The sequence below is a fragment of the Sinocyclocheilus grahami genome, unplaced genomic scaffold (genome assembly GCF_001515645.1).
Source record: "Sinocyclocheilus grahami isolate Dianchi unplaced genomic scaffold, SAMN03320097.WGS_v1.1 scaffold366.1, whole genome shotgun sequence".
NCBI classification, from domain to species: Eukaryota; Metazoa; Chordata; class Actinopteri; order Cypriniformes; family Cyprinidae; genus Sinocyclocheilus; species Sinocyclocheilus grahami.
Window position 1 is genome coordinate 698,125 of NW_015505545.1, and position 20,623 is coordinate 718,747.

General features: G+C 36.6%; 1 protein-coding gene across 1 annotated transcript in view; it reads left to right on the forward strand.

Moving 5' to 3' along the window:
• Positions 1–20,623, forward strand: part of LOC107549235 (atrial natriuretic peptide receptor 1-like) — a 35,388-nt gene that overhangs the window by 6,560 nt on the left and 8,205 nt on the right. Inside the window, exons 3-12 of the mRNA XM_016230240.1 lie at positions 14,201–14,295; positions 15,750–15,885; positions 15,967–16,051; positions 16,159–16,279; positions 16,429–16,503; positions 17,528–17,605; positions 17,955–18,059; positions 19,461–19,532; positions 19,677–19,836; positions 19,998–20,153. Coding sequence (XP_016085726.1) covers positions 14,201–14,295; positions 15,750–15,885; positions 15,967–16,051; positions 16,159–16,279; positions 16,429–16,503; positions 17,528–17,605; positions 17,955–18,059; positions 19,461–19,532; positions 19,677–19,836; positions 19,998–20,153 — 1,083 coding nt within the window. The remainder of the gene's footprint in view (positions 1–14,200; positions 14,296–15,749; positions 15,886–15,966; positions 16,052–16,158; positions 16,280–16,428; positions 16,504–17,527; positions 17,606–17,954; positions 18,060–19,460; positions 19,533–19,676; positions 19,837–19,997; positions 20,154–20,623) is intronic.

Here is a 20,623-nt window from a genome sequence, read left to right on the forward strand (position 1 = left end):
ACTTGACTCATGAAGATCTGTTGTGACTTGACTAGACTCATGATAATGAACTGTAACTTGACTTGACTCATGACGATCAACTGTGACTAGACTCGACTCAGGAAGATCAACTGTGACTAGACTTGACTCGGGAAGATTAGCTGTGGCTTGACTGAACTCAGGAAGAACAGCTGTGACTAGACTTGACTCATGATAATGAATTGTAACTTGACCTAACTCATGATGATCAACCGTGACTTGACTAGACTTATGACTATCAGCTGTGACTAGACTTGACTCATGATAATAAACTGTGACTGAGTATTCTGTAACGGGGCTGACGAGACGTGTGGATCCATCTGCAAGCTTTTATTAAAGAGACGTGGTAAACAGGCAGGGTCAAACAGACTCGGAAAGGGGTTCAGGCTAAACAATACTCAGCAGCGAAAGGTGGTTAGAGTGGGTGTTATATAGTGAGTGAGGTGATTAGAAACAGCTGTGTGCAATCAGTGCAGTGTGCAAATCATGCAAAGAATGATGGGATATGTAGTCCGGGGTGCTATGCAACAGTTTGTGTAGTGCGAGAGTCAATGTAATGGAAAGGGTGACCTCTGGTGGTGAATAAACGGAAGTCCATGGACCGAATTCGAGACACCTTTATTATATATGTTACGTGGTTTATTTTGATAGGTTAACTGTTTTTGTGGTGTTAAGAGAAAGCACCTCCGCAGCGCGTTCTTAACATAAGAGAAAGACACAGTCTTTTCTGCGTGCTGCAATAAATCGCTATTTTTCTGCACTAAACAAGTCAATTTAGCCAAGATATTTTCAGAGATGATAGACAAGATATTATAGAATAATGATTGAATGAAAACATAATTTTGACAAAAATTTGACCTATTTTTCGAATTTCCTGTAAACGTCCCAGTGCGACATCCGACGGGTTTTCCCAGATCGCATCACAATTAAATAAATTTCAAGTTCTGTCATGAAACTCTAGATAGGGCAGGCTGATGGGCCGTTAACATAAATTGATGATATTCATAGCATTAAACTACTTGGTCACCCCTTGTATGGACCCCTTGTATAATAATTGCTGTTAATAGTGTTCATCGTCTGTTTGATTACGTCTTTAATTGATTTTTCCATGCATTTCTGCCATATGTACATTAACGGACAGTCACCACTGATAAGCTACCACTAAATATTGTAGAAACTTAATTTGCTGTGAAGTTGCTTTGCAATGATTTGTATCGTGAAAACCGCTGAACAAATAAACTTGAATTAAATTGAATTGAATTGAATTGAACTTGGCACAAGCTGACTGGTTAATTTTGCATATGCAGCCAATGAGCTTACTGCTTTACATTTAATTGGCTGGCTAATATTTACTAGAGCAGTTTGTAACGCGCATTCAGAGTTACTCTGAAACCCTCTACCTTCCCCAGCTCCACCTGCTACGGGTTATTATATATGATATTTGTGCAGCAGCAGTATCTCTTAAATACTCACAGCACCATATCAGCATATGTATTGGTAGTGTAGCAAGTTCCTGTACCTGCTTTGCAGCAGCAGCAATAATCTACAACAACAGGAGTAACCAACAGCAGCAGCAATTTATCAGCAGCAGCGTAGCAGATCTATTCCGCCAAGACCAAATTCATTAACACTGTCAGGTCTATTGTGATGCTAAAATCTTAAAGGGGTGGTTGACTGGGTTTTTTCTAGGCTTGATTGTGTTTATGGGGTGCAGTCTAACATGTGTTCATGCTTAGTTTTTTAAAAAACGCATTATTTTTCACATAATTTACCTTTATACCACACCGATCTGTCCCTTCTCTAACAAACGCCTTGATTATTTCCTGTTTTTATGAAGCCCCTCCCTCAGAAATACGCGATGGGCTGAGATTGGTCAGCTTGCTCAGTGTGTTGTGATTCGCTAAACCACCTCTAGAGCGCATCTGAACATCCCGCCCCTCAAGCTCAGAATGTGAGCTTGAGGTTGTATTGTATACAATGACGTCGTCTATATTGCTTATAAATCTGAGCCCAATTGAGACACAAAGAATATTAATGAAGGGGATCCCGCAGAACCTGTGCAAGCACTGCTCTTAATGATATGTTTGTTTGTTGTTGTCCCATACTTTTAGATACGCTGTTGTTTGTAAATGCTGCTGCTTCTGTTAGCTTTTAATATATGGTTTTATTCCGATTAAAGCTTTAATACAGCACAGCAACCGTATGCACGTCCATGTATAACGCTTCTCATAGCTATGTGAAAATAAGTGTATAAATGGAACAGTTTGTTGGAGCTGATCTGACGATCTGAATGAGAGAGAGAGAGAGAGAGAAAGAGAGAGAGATGCAGAGAAGGGCGATGCGAGGAACAGTATTGAGAACCGCTGCTTTAATACATTGATTTTGAAACTTGTGAATCCATTCAAATCGTTAGAAGACAGAATCGCGATTCATATATGAACAGATTTTTATGTGCACTTCTAGTTTTCTCTTCCTCCTCTCTAAAGCAGCGCAGCATGGCCTCACCCCCTTGTGTTCGTGGGGGCGGGGTTTATCTGGGTTCGTGACGTAATGGACCCGGGAAGAAGCTTGTTGTAGTCCCTTACCAGCCGTTTTTGTAGGCATTAAACTGCCAGAATTTTAAAAGATGATATCTCCGTTTGCGTTGAACTTTCAGCGCTGCAACTTTGCAGATATTGTTTATGCTCAAACAGCAACATTACACACTAACTAACGTTAAAAACGTGAAATCGCAATCAACCACCCATTTAAGAGTTGTCATGATAGAAATAATCTTATTAACATAATATAATAGTATATTAATAATATTCCTAACTTCCAAAAGTAATGTAATTTTTTTATTAAATCTTTTTTTACCTTGCTCCAGTGCTGTTTGAGTAAGAAGTAATAACATCATGATGATGATCTTTTATCACTGGCAGGACCACATCTCTTTCTACTTCTATATTTTTTCAGTTCAGTGCTGATAATGTGTTATATGATGCTGATTCATTTTAATAAGGTTTAAAAAGCTCTCAAAAGCAACATGGGACTGTCTCGATTAATGGCCACCAAAGACAGAAGTGTAGCTCAGTGATATAAAACAAAAAAACATCAGTGCAGGCAAAGTCTGAAGGGCAAAGTGATTTCATGAGTTTATTTGCTATGTTATTAAGATTTTCTGCTATGTGTAAAAATAAAAAAAATCACATTTGCAAATTTTTTCCTCTCACTAAATTGTTCAGCTTTGATTTGTCACATTTTATGCATGTTTTTTTGTACAGTGCAGTTTCCCCCATGTGTTGCTTTTCCAGGTCACCTCAGTAGAGTCAAAATGTGAATTGTTTTCATTTAAATAATGTTTTTGTGTGTTGCATGCTAATTTTTAATTGTTTCTTTCCCAGTATGTTTTAATTATGCCTTTTGTATATATGCCTTATCTCTTCTATATATCTTTTGCTTTTCGCTTCTATGTCATTATAATAGAAAAAAAACTATTACATTATTTCTGGGATGTACTTAAAACAACCCTTACTCTTCAGGTCTTGTGAACATCGCAGCTTTATTAATCATTAAGAGAAAGAGAAACAGGCCTCTGTCTGTGCCAGGTCCAGTTTGGTTTCTATCAATTAAACATAATATGTAATAATATGCCCTGCAGCAGAAAGTCTGGCATTACAGACACACAACAAATGGCTATGTGCAGAGACTGATCTGGTGACGCACTGTCCAGAATTATGATGTGACTTCTGTAAGGTCTAAGGTTCAGAAAAAGAAACATGATCGCACGTGTGCAGACACTCACACAGACACACTTCAAGCAAAAATACATGTCAATTAATTACAACCTTAGTTCATGCAAAACCTTCATGTGATATCCTACAGCTAGTTTGCATACTGTAGGCTGACTATGCCTTTGCACTGATTTATTGTGTTTACAGAAAGTGTTGCCTTTATACAGTGTATCCTTTTGTAAGTGTAAGCTCTTATATAAGTGTACAAGATGCATGTGTAGAGATGAATGAGAATATGAAGTAAAAATAACTGAAAAAAACTTGCAATTAATCACTGTAATAATCTGATGTTTAATTATATGATCATTTCAGTTCAGTGTGCATTAGAGACAACATGCTAGTCTGTTTTCTGTCTTCTCTCTCACAAAACTTTACCCAGACTCATTTGTTCATGAATTTACTTATTTATTTCTTAATTTATAGTTCATATGGCTTTTGGCAGCTTTATTGCTTCCTAGTAACTCTAACCAACTAAGTACAGATGTTCTCTCTCTCTCTTGCTCTGTCTCCATATTGTGCCTTTCATTCGTGCATGTCGTATCTCTGTCCTTCCACCTGTTCCTCTCCCCTCCCTGCTTCTCATAACTCATTCTCTCTTCTTGAGCTGTTTCCCTGGGAATGTCTAAAGGACATGGAGCCCCAAGGTTCCTTTTTCACAATTGTTTAAGTTTTCATTAGTCCTGTGTTCATTTTTCCTTGTCATATCACATTCTACATACAGAGCACCTTGCCTATCAACATTGTCAACACAGTGTTTTTTTTTTTTAGCATTTCACTGAATTCAATGCATGATTGTGCTCATTTACAGCTAGTTCCATGGATATTGCACAAATATATTCTTTACTTACAGATCAACCAGCAATTTTACCCATTTATTTAGACTAACAAACATTGTCCATTAAACATGCATTTGCACAGTGGGGACTAAAACTCTGACACAACATTGAAATTACGATGTCTTTTTATTTAAATCTAGAAGGTTGAACAGGAATATTTCTTGATTACTACTGTAATTAAAAACACATTTGTCAACTAGACTAAAGTTTAGTAAAGAGTTTGTCTATGTCTTGGTTGAAAATCTTAAATAATGTATTTTAGAGACAAAGAGCCTTGGAAGTTGTCCTCTTTTAGACACAAACTGTGCATGATAAATATAAATAATTACAAGTCAAAGTTCCCTTTTATGCTAATTGGAAATTTGTATAAACAAAAGATCTGTTGGCGTTGGCTGTTGGCTAAAGGATGCATTTGGCATTCAGTGCAACAAACAAATCCAAGCTGGCAATACAAACGACAATTCTTGAGAGAACTTTTTTTTATTTTTTACAATATAAAACCAATTACAGTAGACATAAAATGCCATTTTAGAAGCATTTATAAGATTTCTTCTATTATCATCCAACCATACACTCATGCGTCCTCCTGCCATTTTATATTTGATCCCAATCTACAATATTTGACCCTCAAATTATTCTAAAATCAGCAGGTGTCCTGTTGCCATGTATCTGCTTCAAATAAAAAGAGCTTACCACGCACAGAGTCAGGTGTGTTTCTGGAGACGTTTGACCAAAGCTTGTGGTCTGAAAGGAATAGACCACCACATGAGCCAGACTCAGACTCATTCATGCATGCACGGCAGCTTTTCCTGCTGATGTCCTTCTGTGGCATTTGATTTGGATCAAACTGGACAATAAAAGTCACAAAAGTATAGTTATCAGTGAAGTAAAAATTTGAAACTTTCACAAAGGAAGTTATATAATAATTTATATGTGATTTGTGATCATGGCCGACTGGCTGCATCGGCTAGTCACAAAATAAATAAATACGTCAACATTCAGTATTTTTAATTGAAATTTGGGTTGAAATTATTTTGTAATTTTCTTGAATCTTATCTTAAAGGGTTTGTTCACCCAAAAATGAAAATTCTGTCATTAATTACTCACCCTCGTGTTGTTCCAAACCCGTAAGACCTTCATTCATCTTCAGAACACAATTTAAGATATTTTTGATGAAATCTGAGGGCTCTCTGACCCTCCCATAGACAGCAAGGTAACTACCACGTTCAAGGTCCAGAAAAGTACCAAGATGATCGACAAAGTAGTCCGTGTGACATCAGTGGTTCAACTGTAAAGTTACGAAGTAACGAGAATAATTTTTTGAGCAAAGAAAATAAAAACAATGACTTTATTCCACATTTTCGTCTCTACTGCGTCACTTTGGACGCGCGTTCACGACAGTACCATGGTGCGAGCATGTGGCGGCGCTGTGGAATAAAAATGTGGAATAAAGTCATTATTTTTGTTTTCTTTGCACAAAAAAGTATTATCGTAGCTTCGTAACTGTTCAAATTATCACCATAATTTGGGTAACTTTAAAGCCATTGTGTGTGAACTTTCTAAAATATAGAAGAGAGAGGTTTAGACATCTGAGGGAATTTGCAGAGCATTATAATCAATTTGTCCATAATGATGCAAATAAATGATTAACTAAAACTCAATAGCATCCCCTTACATTTATGACACTTACGATTATTCTTATCCTTACAATATCTTACTATTTTATGTAGGAATTGACAGTAAACAACTTGAGTTTAGCTTACCTGTCAATAAGAAACTCCAAGTTTGACGTCTCAGCTGAAACCCAAACATCTTGTAAAAGCACCGCCAGTATTTACTTTGAATTAAAGCTCTGAATATTTTGGCAGTTCTTTGAATTTTGTCTTGAACTTCTGTAACCAAATCTGATTTTCTTTTAACACAATGTGTACACTTTTGGCAAACCTATGAATGGCATACTAGTCAGTGATTAATATACTGGGTTAAGTGAATGTATTATGACATAAAAAATCTTACAGACTTTTCCTTTAAAGTAATCTTGATTGTGTAATCAAAGCAACCAATTGTTTCAGCGTGTAAAATTTAACCATGTCAACATCTGCCTCAATTCCATTAAATCTGATCAGTCTCATCTTTGACTAATTATTAATTGGTGAATGTTTTTTGAGGTTATTTTTAAACTGTTTTCAATGTTATTATAGAGATTATTTTTTGAGTGATATACAACACTGCATTATTTATGTCTATATGTTCTTTGAAGGACTCCCTGTGTCCCTGATATAAGGTAAAAAAAAAAAATTTAATTGTTTTTTTTTTTTATTCCTGTGCTGTTTTAAGATATTAAAATATCTTAGACTTAGGGCATTGCTTCTTTTAACTAAAGACAACATTCTTATTCATGCTGTAATAGCAAAATATCACTCACAGAAGATCTGCGCAGGCTGTGCAGAATGTGTGACTTTCAATAGAAAGACTTTATTTGGCTGCTGACTGCAATTAGAGCTCTGTAAAAATGAAAACGCTCATTCAGACATCTGTAACAGCAGCCACCCTAAAAATTGTAATTGCTAAGTTACTCTTGATCCAGCTAGTACAGTTAGATCCTGTAATCCTGTCTCCTAAAGACTGCACTTACAAACTTGGGCACACAAGGGTTTTACAGCAATATGAAGCCACTGAATAGACCGGAAGCACAGAATGTTCTACATACTTGTTCTGCCTTTTATATGACATTTGAAAGGGGAAGTAGACTTTCTTTAGTTCGCTTATAAAATCATTCATTCTCTTTATTGTAAAGATAATGAAATTCTTTTCAGATCTATTGACTGAGTACATACTTCAGTTACATTGTGCCAGTTTGCACAGCTGACTCAGAAAGGGACTGACTCAATGGATCAAATCAGTAATGTCTTCCAACTGCCCATTATTTCATGCACCAATTATTTTGTAATTTTCTTGAATCTTATCTTAAAGGGTTTGTTCACCCAAAAATGAAAATTCTGTCATTAATTACTCACCCTCGTGTTGTTCCAAACCCGTAAGACCTTCATTCATCTTCAGAACACAATTTAAGATATTTTTGATGAAATCTGAGGGCTCTCTGACCCTCCCATAGACAGCAAGGTAACTACCACGTTCAAGGTCCAGAAAAGTACCAAGATGATCGACAAAGTAGTCCGTGTGACATCAGTGGTTCAACTGTAAAGTTACGAAGTAACGAGAATAATTTTTTGAGCAAAGAAAATAAAAACAATGACTTTATTCCACATTTTCGTCTCTACTGCGTCACTTTGGACGCGCGTTCACGACAGTACCATGGTGCGAGCATGTGGCGGCGCTGTGGAATAAAAATGTGGAATAAAGTCATTATTTTTGTTTTCTTTGCACAAAAAAGTATTATCGTAGCTTCGTAACTGTTCAAATTATCACCATAATTTGGGTAACTTTAAAGCCATTGTGTGTGAACTTTCTAAAATATAGAAGAGAGAGGTTTAGACATCTGAGGGAATTTGCAGAGCATTATAATCAATTTGTCCATAATGATGCAAATAAATGATTAACTAAAACTCAATAGCATCCCCTTACATTTATGACACTTACGATTATTCTTATCCTTACAATATCTTACTATTTTATGTAGGAATTGACAGTAAACAACTTGAGTTTAGCTTACCTGTCAATAAGAAACTCCAAGTTTGACGTCTCAGCTGAAACCCAAACATCTTGTAAAAGCACCGCCAGTATTTACTTTGAATTAAAGCTCTGAATATTTTGGCAGTTCTTTGAATTTTGTCTTGAACTTCTGTAACCAAATCTGATTTTCTTTTAACACAATGTGTACACTTTTGGCAAACCTATGAATGGCATACTAGTCAGTGATTAATATACTGGGTTAAGTGAATGTATTATGACATAAAAAATCTTACAGACTTTTCCTTTAAAGTAATCTTGATTGTGTAATCAAAGCAACCAATTGTTTCAGCGTGTAAAATTTAACCATGTCAACATCTGCCTCAATTCCATTAAATCTGATCAGTCTCATCTTTGACTAATTATTAATTGGTGAATGTTTTTTGAGGTTATTTTTAAACTGTTTTCAATGTTATTATAGAGATTATTTTTTGAGTGATATACAACACTGCATTATTTATGTCTATATGTTCTTTGAAGGACTCCCTGTGTCCCTGATATAAGGTAAAAAAAAAAAATTTAATTGTTTTTTTTTTTTATTCCTGTGCTGTTTTAAGATATTAAAATATCTTAGACTTAGGGCATTGCTTCTTTTAACTAAAGACAACATTCTTATTCATGCTGTAATAGCAAAATATCACTCACAGAAGATCTGCGCAGGCTGTGCAGAATGTGTGACTTTCAATAGAAAGACTTTATTTGGCTGCTGACTGCAATTAGAGCTCTGTAAAAATGAAAACGCTCATTCAGACATCTGTAACAGCAGCCACCCTAAAAATTGTAATTGCTAAGTTACTCTTGATCCAGCTAGTACAGTTAGATCCTGTAATCCTGTCTCCTAAAGACTGCACTTACAAACTTGGGCACACAAGGGTTTTACAGCAATATGAAGCCACTGAATAGACCGGAAGCACAGAATGTTCTACATACTTGTTCTGCCTTTTATATGACATTTGAAAGGGGAAGTAGACTTTCTTTAGTTCGCTTATAAAATCATTCATTCTCTTTATTGTAAAGATAATGAAATTCTTTTCAGATCTATTGACTGAGTACATACTTCAGTTACATTGTGCCAGTTTGCACAGCTGACTCAGAAAGGGACTGACTCAATGGATCAAATCAGTAATGTCTTCCAACTGCCCATTATTTCATGCACCTTTAACTATTTCTTAGAACTTAGCTTTTCTTGTTTTTCTCATTTTTATGATTATTGTTATTTCTTCACCTGTGATGGTAATGTATCACAGGTTAAAAATAATGATAGATAAATTAATTTAGATAAATCAGTAATTGGTGTGAAAAACTTCGCTGTAACATAGGCTATATATTTACATTACATCTAAAACTTGCTAAAAATGTTCAAAAACATTTTGCTAATTGTATTCTAATTCTTGCATGCAATTCTTGCTTTTACGGCTTCATAATAATTTATTTTTAAAGATTAATTTATTACGACAGGACTGTTAAAAATTAATAAAAGCAAAAAGTTAAAAATACAGAAAATAGGCTGTTTTCTACAGATATTCATCTTTATCAAGGTTTAACATTTAATGAAAATATGTTTTTTATATTAACACCAACATTCTAGGTTAAGTAAAAAAAAAAATGTCACGGTTACTTCTGTGAAGAGTCAAGGAACGCGGAGACATAGGAAAAATATGAAAAACGGTCTTTAATAATCCAAAACCAGGGGTAACACAGGGCAAGCAGGAACACACACGTAGTACATTGCATGGACGACACCGGACAAAGGAAACACAGGACAGACTACACTTTAAATACCAGATGAGGGTAATTGACGAGACACACCTGAACCAAATAAACACAATCAAACAAAGGAGAAACTGGGTCACGGGGAGCACATAGGGACAGAAAACACAACAAAACAGGTCCAGGGGTTTGACTATATATATATATATATATAAAAGTGAAATTGTTGAAATCGATTTCACTTTTTTTAAACGTTAGTTTGTGTGTAATGTTGCTGTTTGAGCATAAACAATATCTGCAATGTTATGAAGCTGAAAGTTCAATGCAAACGGAGATATTGTCTTTTAAAATTCTGGCAGTTTAATGCCTACAAAAACGGCTGGTAAGAACTACAACAAGCTACTTCCCGGGGTCGTGACATAACAAACCCAGATAAACCCTGCCCTCGGGAAAAGGCAGCAAAGGGGGCGAGGCCATGCTGCGCTGCTTTAGAGAAGAGGAAGAGAAAACGTCTCAGGTTACTTATGTAACCATGGTTCCCTGAGTTGGGAACGAGACACTGTGTCCTCTAGGGGTCGCTATGGGGAACGCCCTTGTGCCATTCAATTTAGATGTAGTCTGAAGGGGCACGGATGGCAAAGAGGGAGTTTTGAGAGACGATGTCTCACCCATAGAGAGATAGCTAGCTAGCTACAGGGGACATTCTCTCATAGCCGTTTTCGCTCATTGCCTCGATGTTCGCATAACTGGAATGCTGAAACCGATGGATGCGTGAGGAAAACGGCCTCTTCCATTCCTTCTCGATCTCAGTATGGAGATCAGGAAGGAAAAGAAGGCTCACCTGAGCTGGAGGGTTATGGTCAGAAAGATAACGTTCCTCGAGACGACCTCGCGACGTCACTTCCTTAGTCCGCTTCCACGGCAAGTCAAGCCTCGCCGTGGCGCGATCCATAACCTCTAAGAGCTCATCATACGCAGGGCAGGAGGATTGAGAAGGCTCAGCCTCAGCTTCTTCGCTCTCTTCATCCATTTCCTGCTCTTCCTGGGCAGAACCCAGCAGAGCACTGGCCCTTGGATCAGATGATGTTAAAGAGAGAACATCATCCTCCAGCGGCTGTCTCTCGCCCGACGCCGATAAGCGCGAGAGGGAAAGCCCCTCTTTAAACTCATCGGCCAGGTCCACCTGAGATCCCCACGAGCTCATTCTCCTCCGTGCCTCAGCAGCGGCAGGACCTGAACCGCGGGAAGCAGATGGCTGCCCCTCTTTACTCGAAAAGAGAGACAAACGAGAACGGAGCTTTTTCATTGGAAAACGCTCACAATGCACGCAGATTGCCCCCTCGAGGACATCGCGTGCGTGCTCTTCGCCCAAACAAACAACACACAGATCATGTGTGTCATCTGGTGTCAAATAGCGATGACACGGATGCACACACCTTCTAAATGCTCTGCTAGTGCTCGCCATAATGAATAGAGATAGCTCTTACTTTTTCCTTGGAAATGCACGCTTCAAACAGAACAGTCAATGAAGACAAAGAAGAGAATGATGTGTGCTCCTGGCGCCTATTTAAACTATAGTCGCACCAGTAGTGACGTCATGGCTGTCGCCGACCAACGAGTTGGTGCTTTTTCAATGTTTGCTTCAGACATGGGTCACGACGAGGCGTTCCCCGTAGCGACCCCTAGAGGACGCAGTTCGAAGTTCCCATGAAAGGGAACTAGAGGTGCACGTAAAAATCTATTCATATATGAATCGCGATTCTGTCTTCTAACGATTCTAATGGATTCACAGGTTTCAAAATCAATGTTCTAAAGCAGCGGTTCTTGATATTGTTCCTCGCATCCCCCTGCTCTGCATCTCTCTCTCTCTCTATCTCTCTCTCATTCTCCGATTCAGCTCATCTCCAACAATGAACTGTTCCAATTATACACTTACTTTCACATAGCTATGAGAAGCGTTAAACATTGTCGCGCGTGCAGTTGCCGTACTGTATTAAAGCTTTAATCAGGATAAAACCGTATATTAAAAGCTAACATAAGCAGTAGTATTTACAAATAACAGCATATCTAAAAGTATGAGACAACAACAAACAAAAAACATAGGCCTACCATTAAAAGCAGTGCTTGCACAGGTTCTGCACGATCCTCTTATAAGCTGATAAGCGATATTAACGACGCCATTGTTTACAATACAGCCGGAGCACATGCCGCCGAGGTGAGGGGCGGGATGTTTAGACGCGCACTACAGGCGGTTTAGCCAATCACAACACATTGGGCTAGCTAACCAATCAGAGCCCATCGCCTATTTCTGAGGGCTTCATAAAAGCAGGAAATGATCAGCGTGTTACTCAGAGAAGGGACAGAGCGGTGTGGAATAAAGATAAATTATGTGAAAAATAATGTGTTTTTTTAAAACCGAAGCATTAACACATGTTAGACTGCACCCCATAAACACAATCAAGCCTAGAAAAAAAAACAGTGAACCACCCCTTTAACCAAAAATGTTAATGTTGATATAAAAAATTTGTTTCATTACATTTTAAGTTTTGTTAATAATATAATTATTTAATAATTAGTTTTTATATAGCTATAAAATAACTCCAAGTACATTAATAAATACACTTTTGCTTGAAAATGATGACGCAAAACGTAATTTCCAAATTGTTCTATCACAGGTTATTCTCATAATTTAGACAAAACCTCATCTATATTATTCAGGTAGATAACAAAGTTTTCAAGGCATGAATACAGACGTCTACATCATAGGAGATGGGAAATATGTTTTTGCTTACTTTATTCAAATGAGTCCTGTTTTTCCTGCTTTCAGCATCAATCTGCCATTTACATTTTCATTCCGATATGCTGTACTCAAGTAGTTTCCTGTACTTCCTGCTGAGGTAGTCATAACACTACAATAAATGACCTGTCTTCAATTCAAATGACTCAAACTAACATTACACTTACACTCATTACATTATTTTGATTACATGGTGCAAACACATACTCTATCTGTCTATCCATATATGTGTCTGTGTGTAATGTAAAATTTACGAGCGGAATTTAATATCCTCCAAAATAGTCTGTATGTCTTTTGAGAGAATGTTTGCTGGAGATGTTAAGTGTCAATGTTCAGAGATATTTTCCTTTATCCTCCAAAGGGAAATATGTGCCAAAACATTCCTCACAATCTAAATACAATTTGCACAAGATGGGCAGTCATGGTCCACTAACTGTCTATGTGTGTATCCATTCCTTTTATAACTCATGCAGGCTTATTAAAGCTATCCTTATCATTAGCCGATGTGAGGACATCTCTCTCTTCCTTTCTCCCTCTCTCGACAATGGCTTTGACATTTCCAATCTGATAAAGCTTAAGCTTTTCATATCAGTCTAAATGTCACTCTGTGTGTCCTCTGAGCTGGACCCGGCCTCTATCTGTAGCCCATTTAAAGAGGTAATTACAGCCCGCACCTGACCCTCATTGGCAGATGGGCACAACCGGAAGCTTTTCAAGAGACTCAATCAGATTTGATTGAACACTTGTATACACATTCGCTGTGTGTGAATTGATTTACTGTGTGTGATTATAATCACTTTGATTACTCATAATGTGACAAAGTGGTTGGTATGGGATGCTATTGTCTTCGTAGAATTATAGCTCACTTACTGGGATAGTCCAACCAAAAATTAAAATTGTGTCAATTTGCTCACCCTTATGTCATTCTAAAATCTGTATATCTTTCTTCTTTTGAATATAAAAAATGTATTTTGAAGAATGTTGGTAACCAAACAGTTTTTGTTCCGGTAGACTTCCATTGCATGGACAAAAAACAATGGAAACTAAAAATGTTTGATTACCAACATTCTTCAACATATTTTTTTTTTGTTCCACAGAAGAAAGCAAGTCATACAGCTTTAAAATGACATGAAGCTGTGCAAACGCATTTTTGGGGTGAACTATCCCTTCAAGGATTTGATCGTTTGTTTAAATTATCATTTTAGCTATGGGGCTCCTGCTTTATTTGGTTGAACTTTATATTCAGATTTAAATGATGGAGTATGTCAAAGTTTAAAGTTTGTTAAAGTTTTTTTTGTTTGTGAATTTTTGTGGTTCTGATGTGAATTCGTTGCAATGAGCTCTATAACACACTTGTTGTCACTTGGTTTTCCCAGGTGTCACCGGTCTAGTACAGATTGATGAGAATGGAGACAGAGAAACTGATTTTGCCCTGTGGGACATGACTGACACGAACAGTGGTAACTTTCAGGTCAGTGGTAATCACATACTTACTTTGTCTCACACAGTTTTGTCATTTTGCTATTGGTATTCACAAATGAGCCTAACTTTGAATGACGCTTCTGTTGTTAGTAATAGACAGATGAAATGCAATCTAATTTTTCTTGCAGCAGTTATGTGTCTGTGTGTGTGTGTGTGTGTGTGTGTGTGTGTCATCCAAACAGTTTTGCCTTTGTTACAGGCTAATTAATTAAAATTTAACCAAAACCAAATGGCAGATTGGAGGCATACGTTTAAAACCAAAGTCCCCCCACACAAACCCTCCTTTCTGAAAGACATTTGATTGGTAATTGGGAGGCCAAGCTGAAGGAAGGTTAATTATAGGATACATATTCAGTCAGGGGAATGTTTTTTGTTTGTGTGTGTGAGCGAGTACAGGATAGATGATGATGAATAGATATAAAAGATCTCAGCTGCTCTCTGAATGAAGCTTGTCCTTGTCATTTTTTCTTAAATACTGGCCTTTTTCAGTTTAACATTTTTGATTGATGTTGCTGCTATTAACAAGCAATTTTTTAACTTTGCTTTTGCTTTATGTGAGTTTAAAGAAATTGCGTGATGAGCGGATTTTTTTGTACTGTTGACATCAAGGGGTCAAGGTTCAGTTAGTCCCAGTTGGTGCCATAGATTAGATGCCATAACTGCAACATCTGGACACACATACACACACACACACACACACACACACAAACATCTTTCACTATTTACAGGCATTAAAAATTTGCTGTAGTTTTAGCATAATTGTTTAAAATGCATTAGAAATTATATTATTTGTGTGTGTGTGTATATATATATATATATATATATATATATATATATATATATATATATATATATATATATAGTTTTTGTTTACATAATATATGTAATGTGTGCTGTGTATATTTAAGTATATATGAATACACACTCATGCATTTGGGTCAAAGACGAAAAAGGGTTTACACATAAAAACAATGAATGTAATACTGCTTTAAATTGTTGTTGTTTTCCCCCCCAAAAATAAAAAAAATCTGTTTAATTGAATTGCAATTTTGTTTTTGTTTTTCTGAGCAAAAAATAAATATCATACATTTCATTAAATCATTGTTCATGATTTACAGAAGAGACCCACTAAAATGTATTTTGAAGAATGTTGGTAATCAAACATTTTTAGTTTCCATTGTTTTTTGTCCATGCAATGGAAGTCTACTGGAACCAAAACTGTTTGGTTACCAACATTCTTCAAAATATAGTTTTTATATTCAAAAGAAGAAAGATACACAGAATTTAGAATGACATAAGGGTGAGCATTTTTGGTCTTAAAGGTATTGCAACAAGTCTTAACATGTTTGTGTAACATGTATGGTGTTTCTTTCAATGTACAATTAGAATGTAATTTATTATATAAATAAAATTGTTATCTTTTTGCTTGCATGTGTGCTGCAGATTGTGGCAGTGTATAATGGCACACAGAAGCAGATGAAGATTCTTCCTGGGATGGCTATCCAGTGGCCAGGTGGCAACATTCCCTGGGATGTGCCCCTCTGCGGCTTTAAGAACGACAACCCTGCCTGTCGTGCACGTGGGTATCATACGCTAGTTCTGCAGTCCAACTGCTTACCTGCATCTCACTATCCTTTACTTTCCCTCTTAAAACATTTAGGAACCATCACAATGCACCAGATGATTTCCATTGTGATTTTCCTCATCCTCGTCATCATCTTCACTGTGACTGTGTTTATATACAGGTGAGAGCTAGCTAGATGATTCTGATACCTGACCAGTTATTTATAAATGTGATTTTGTTCTGCAAATATGGCTGCATTTAAAACACACACTGTATGTACACAACCAGAAAGCTGAAGCTGGAGAAGGAGTTGGTCGCTCAGTTATGGAGAATTGCTTGGGAGGACATTCAGATGAGCAATCTGGAAAAGGCCATGAGGAGCACCGGGAGCAAACTCACACTTTCTCTAGTAAAAAACAGAGACAGTACATACTACATAGTGCACACTCATATTTTTTAAATGTCTTCTCCAGCTCTCTGGTTTTTATTTAAACAATATTTGTTATTATTTATTTAATTATCATCACTGAGTCGTTTGATTTCTCTCATTCTCTACAGAGAGGTTCAAACTATGGATCACTGCTGACAGCTGACGGTAATTTCCAGATGTTTGCTAAGACTGGCTACTTTAAGGTATCATTCTGACAAGCTCTGGTTTAAATGTTCACATGGTAACATTTTATTATAAGGTTCAATTTGGTAACATATTTGGTATAATGAACTAACAATGAACAACATTATTTACAGCATTTATTAATAGGTTATGATCATTTAAATGTATGTTCACTGCAAGTTCATGTTTGTTCATGATGCATTCAATACATTCAGTGAAGTTGAAATGTTAAAAATGTATTAGTACAAGTAGTAATTAGAATTAACAGATTAAATGCCTTAGCAGTATTTTTCATTGTTAGGTTCATGGTACCTAATGCATTAACTAACAATAACAACTAACCTTATTGTAAAGTGTTACCGTTTATATGCATGTTAGAACCTCAACTTGCAAATCTCATTGCAAACATAGCGTGTGTGTGTGTGTGTGTGTGTGTGTGCATGTTTATGTGGTTTATGAGGACACAAATTTGTATAATAACATGGGTATGACATAGGTATTACAACGAGAAGGTGATTTATGAGGACATTTTCAGTGTCCCCGTAATTCAAAAGGCTTATAAATAATTCAGAATGAGTTTTTTTCAAAATCTAAAAATGCAGAAAGTTTCCTGTGAGGGGTAGGTTTAGGGGTAGGGTTGTGTAGGGCAATAGAAAATACGGTCTGTACAGTATAAAAACCATTATGCCTATGGAGAGTCCCCATAAACCATAAAAACAAACCTGAGTGTGTGTGTGTGTGTGTGTGTGTGGTTCATGTATACTCTACGTTATGGGGACAAAATGTCCCACAAAGATGGCAAAATCCAAAATCCTTGTGGGGACATTTTTTGGTTCCCATGAGGAAACAATAAGTAAATCATACAGAATTAAGTTTTTTGAAAATCTAAAAAGTTTTGTGTGAGGGGTAGTTTTAGGGTTAGGGGTAGGGTAAGGGAATAGAAAATACAGTTTGTACAGAATAAAAACCATTATGTCTATGGAATGTCCCCATAAAACATGGAAACCCAACATGTGTATGTGTTTGTGCTTGCATCTTTGTCAGGGAAACATTGTGGCCATTAAATACATCAACAGAAAGCGCATCGAGTTAACGAGGAAAGTGTTGTTTGAACTGAAGCATGTGAGTGTGTCATGCTTTTATTTTGCTCTACTGAAGAATTATTCTGCAAATCCAATTATAATCATTACAATAGATTCACAAACAACTGACTACACTGTTAAAATATTTTTAGAAGCTATAAATAAAATAGAAAATGCTATTGCAGTCTTTCTACTTAAAACATTTCAAGTTTAATTTAGTGTTACTTGTGATTACTTTGTAATTAATTGTGAAATTTACTAGCAATTTCTGAGTGAAAAGAACTGTTTCTACACCAGTTTATATTCAGTATAGTTGTAGTGTTTTGTTTCAAAATATTTGTAAGGATATACTGTGAATTAAAAAATAATAGTGTGTGTTTGTTCTCTAGATGAGAGATGTGCAGAATGAGCATTTGACCCGTTTTATCGGTGCCTGCATGGATCCACCCAACATCTGCATCGTCACAGAATACTGCCCTCGAGGCAGCCTGCAGGTACAGATGCTCGTGATTCATGATGTTTTCTCTCCTCCAACCCTAAACATAACCGTTACTCTAAAACTATCCTTTTGATAACCTGCTGAGCCACACTCATGCATCAATATGACAATGTGCATGTGCATGTACCTAGTAGCTGTGGAAGACCTCAGGTTGGCGAAATTACGAATGAAACAATGTGGAAATGTCCTGAATGCGGAATTACCAGCCTAAAAGTGTGGTCACATTAATGAAATTTCACAGTCAGAAAAGGTCCATTATCAGTTGTCAGTTGTGCCATGATGTATGAATCACAGCTCACACAGAATTGACTGTTAAACCAAATAATTGACTGTTGGTAAACTTGAACCTATTGCGAAATGCATGGGAAAATCTTTCACCCTCACATGTAATTCCCAATCATGAGGATTCCTTTAAGGGGAGACACTGCAGGCAAAAACACTGTTTTTTCATGCACCTGTCAGTTTTGAGATTTTGGGCTTTTTGGTTTTTCATAAAGGTGTTTTTTTCAGACCAGTGGAAAGAAAACATCCAAAAGACTCTGTTAAGTGCTTCTTTTATGGCACTTTATCTATTTGTGTCAATAGATTTCAATTACAATACATATTTTCAAAGACCGTTTCCTCAAAATGAGTTTTTTCTCCTACACTTAGCCATAAATCTCCACTTCAGTAGTACTTACACACACCAAACTTTTACATTTTTATTCCTGCCTATATCCTGAAGGTTTTTACAAGAGGGATTTGTTCATATATAATTTGCTTGATTATATACAACATTTTATTCCCCCCCAAAATTGTGAAAATATATTGTTTTCTGTCTGTTCTAAGTATTTTCTGAATTATGGAGTGACAAAAATGAGATACCAAAAAATTCCCTCTGTAAAAAACATTTGACTCTGATATGTCAAAAAAATTAAAAAATAATTTTGAAACTGACTTCATCCAGTGTTCAGATTTTTGTACTAGAAATCTATGCAAATTAGCACATATTTCATTAAATAATGGATCATTTGCATAGTTAAGCCTAACATTTTAGAAAACTTGTAATACAATTTTTTTTGCAATTATCAATGTAATCAATCAACTGGGTAAGTAAGGTGATAACTATTAGTTCATTTTTTACCCTATTCACCTGCAATGTCTCGCCATAAAAATGACTGCATTTTACTCGTGAAAATTTGGCAAACAACGTTAAATATGACCACATATTCTATTGTTAGAACAATATTTTTTTCTTGGCCATTTTGGTGGATTTATTAAGTCAGTTTCTCTCAAGCACTTTATTTTAATGTTTTGTTATCTAATACATTTGTACATTATTAAGTCTAAATACTTGTTGGGCCGTATATATATATGTATATGCACTTATCTCAGTTTTTTCTGCATCTGTGTACAGGACATTTTGGAGAATGAAAGCATCACATTAGACTGGATGTTCAAATATTCACTAGTCAGCGACATAGTAAAGGTAGAGGCCCCTCTCAACTTTCAGCGTGCATTTATTTTCATGATAACTTTCCAAACGTGATTAAATTCATTTAAATTCTGATTGTGCTCTCTCTCTCTGCCCTCTTGCTTTCTTTTATTCTTTCCAATCTTTCTCTTCCCTCAGGGCATGGCTTTCCTTCACAACAGTGTGATTGTATCCCATGGCAACCTGAAATCATCCAACTGTGTGGTTGACAATCGTTTTGTGCTAAAGATCACTGACTATGGGCTGTCCAGTATCAGGACAGAGTCAGACACGGAGGACGCCCACTCTTATTATGCACGTCAGTCATGTGACCTTTCAGCTTTGTCATTTCGTGTCAGTTTGACTCAAGTGGCTACGATTTCCACAACACACATACATGCAAACCTCAGTCACAGATTCTGTTGTTCACTGTCAGTCCCCTGTCTGTGTCTGTGTGCATCTGCATACGCCTGTGTGTAGGTAAGCTGTGGATGGCTCCAGAGCTGTTGAGAATGGAGTGCTTTCCTCCAGGAGGCACACAGAAGGGCGACATCTACAGTTTTGGCATTATCCTTCAAGAGGTGGCTCTGCGGAGAGGAGTCTTTTACCTGGAGGTAGACTCGCTTAGCCCAAAAGGTCAGACATCCAATCTTACCAATTCATGTCATAAATGACATGTTTAGCCTAAATCTGCCCATCTCCAGCCTGTTTTGACCTTATATCCTAAACCTTAAACATTTACGCACCCTCACGTTGCTTAAAACCTGTATGACTTTCAGTAAACCAAAACAAAATATATCCAAATATATACAATTAATTCCAGTATTGTTTTGGACCTTAATGACTCTTATTTATAGACAAAAATAGCTGAAATATATAGCTGAAAAATAGCTGCTGTTCTTCAAAATATCTTCTTTTGTTTTTCTACAAAAGAAAGAAAGTCATACAGGTTTGGAACTATGCAGTTCTTTCAAACTTCATAAAGATGCAAAAGCATCATAAAAGCAATCCATATGACTCATCAGGTCTTCTGAAGTCATGTGATAGTTTTGAGTGAAGAAAAGACTGAAATTTAAGTCGCTATTCAATGATAGTTCTTTCCTCCT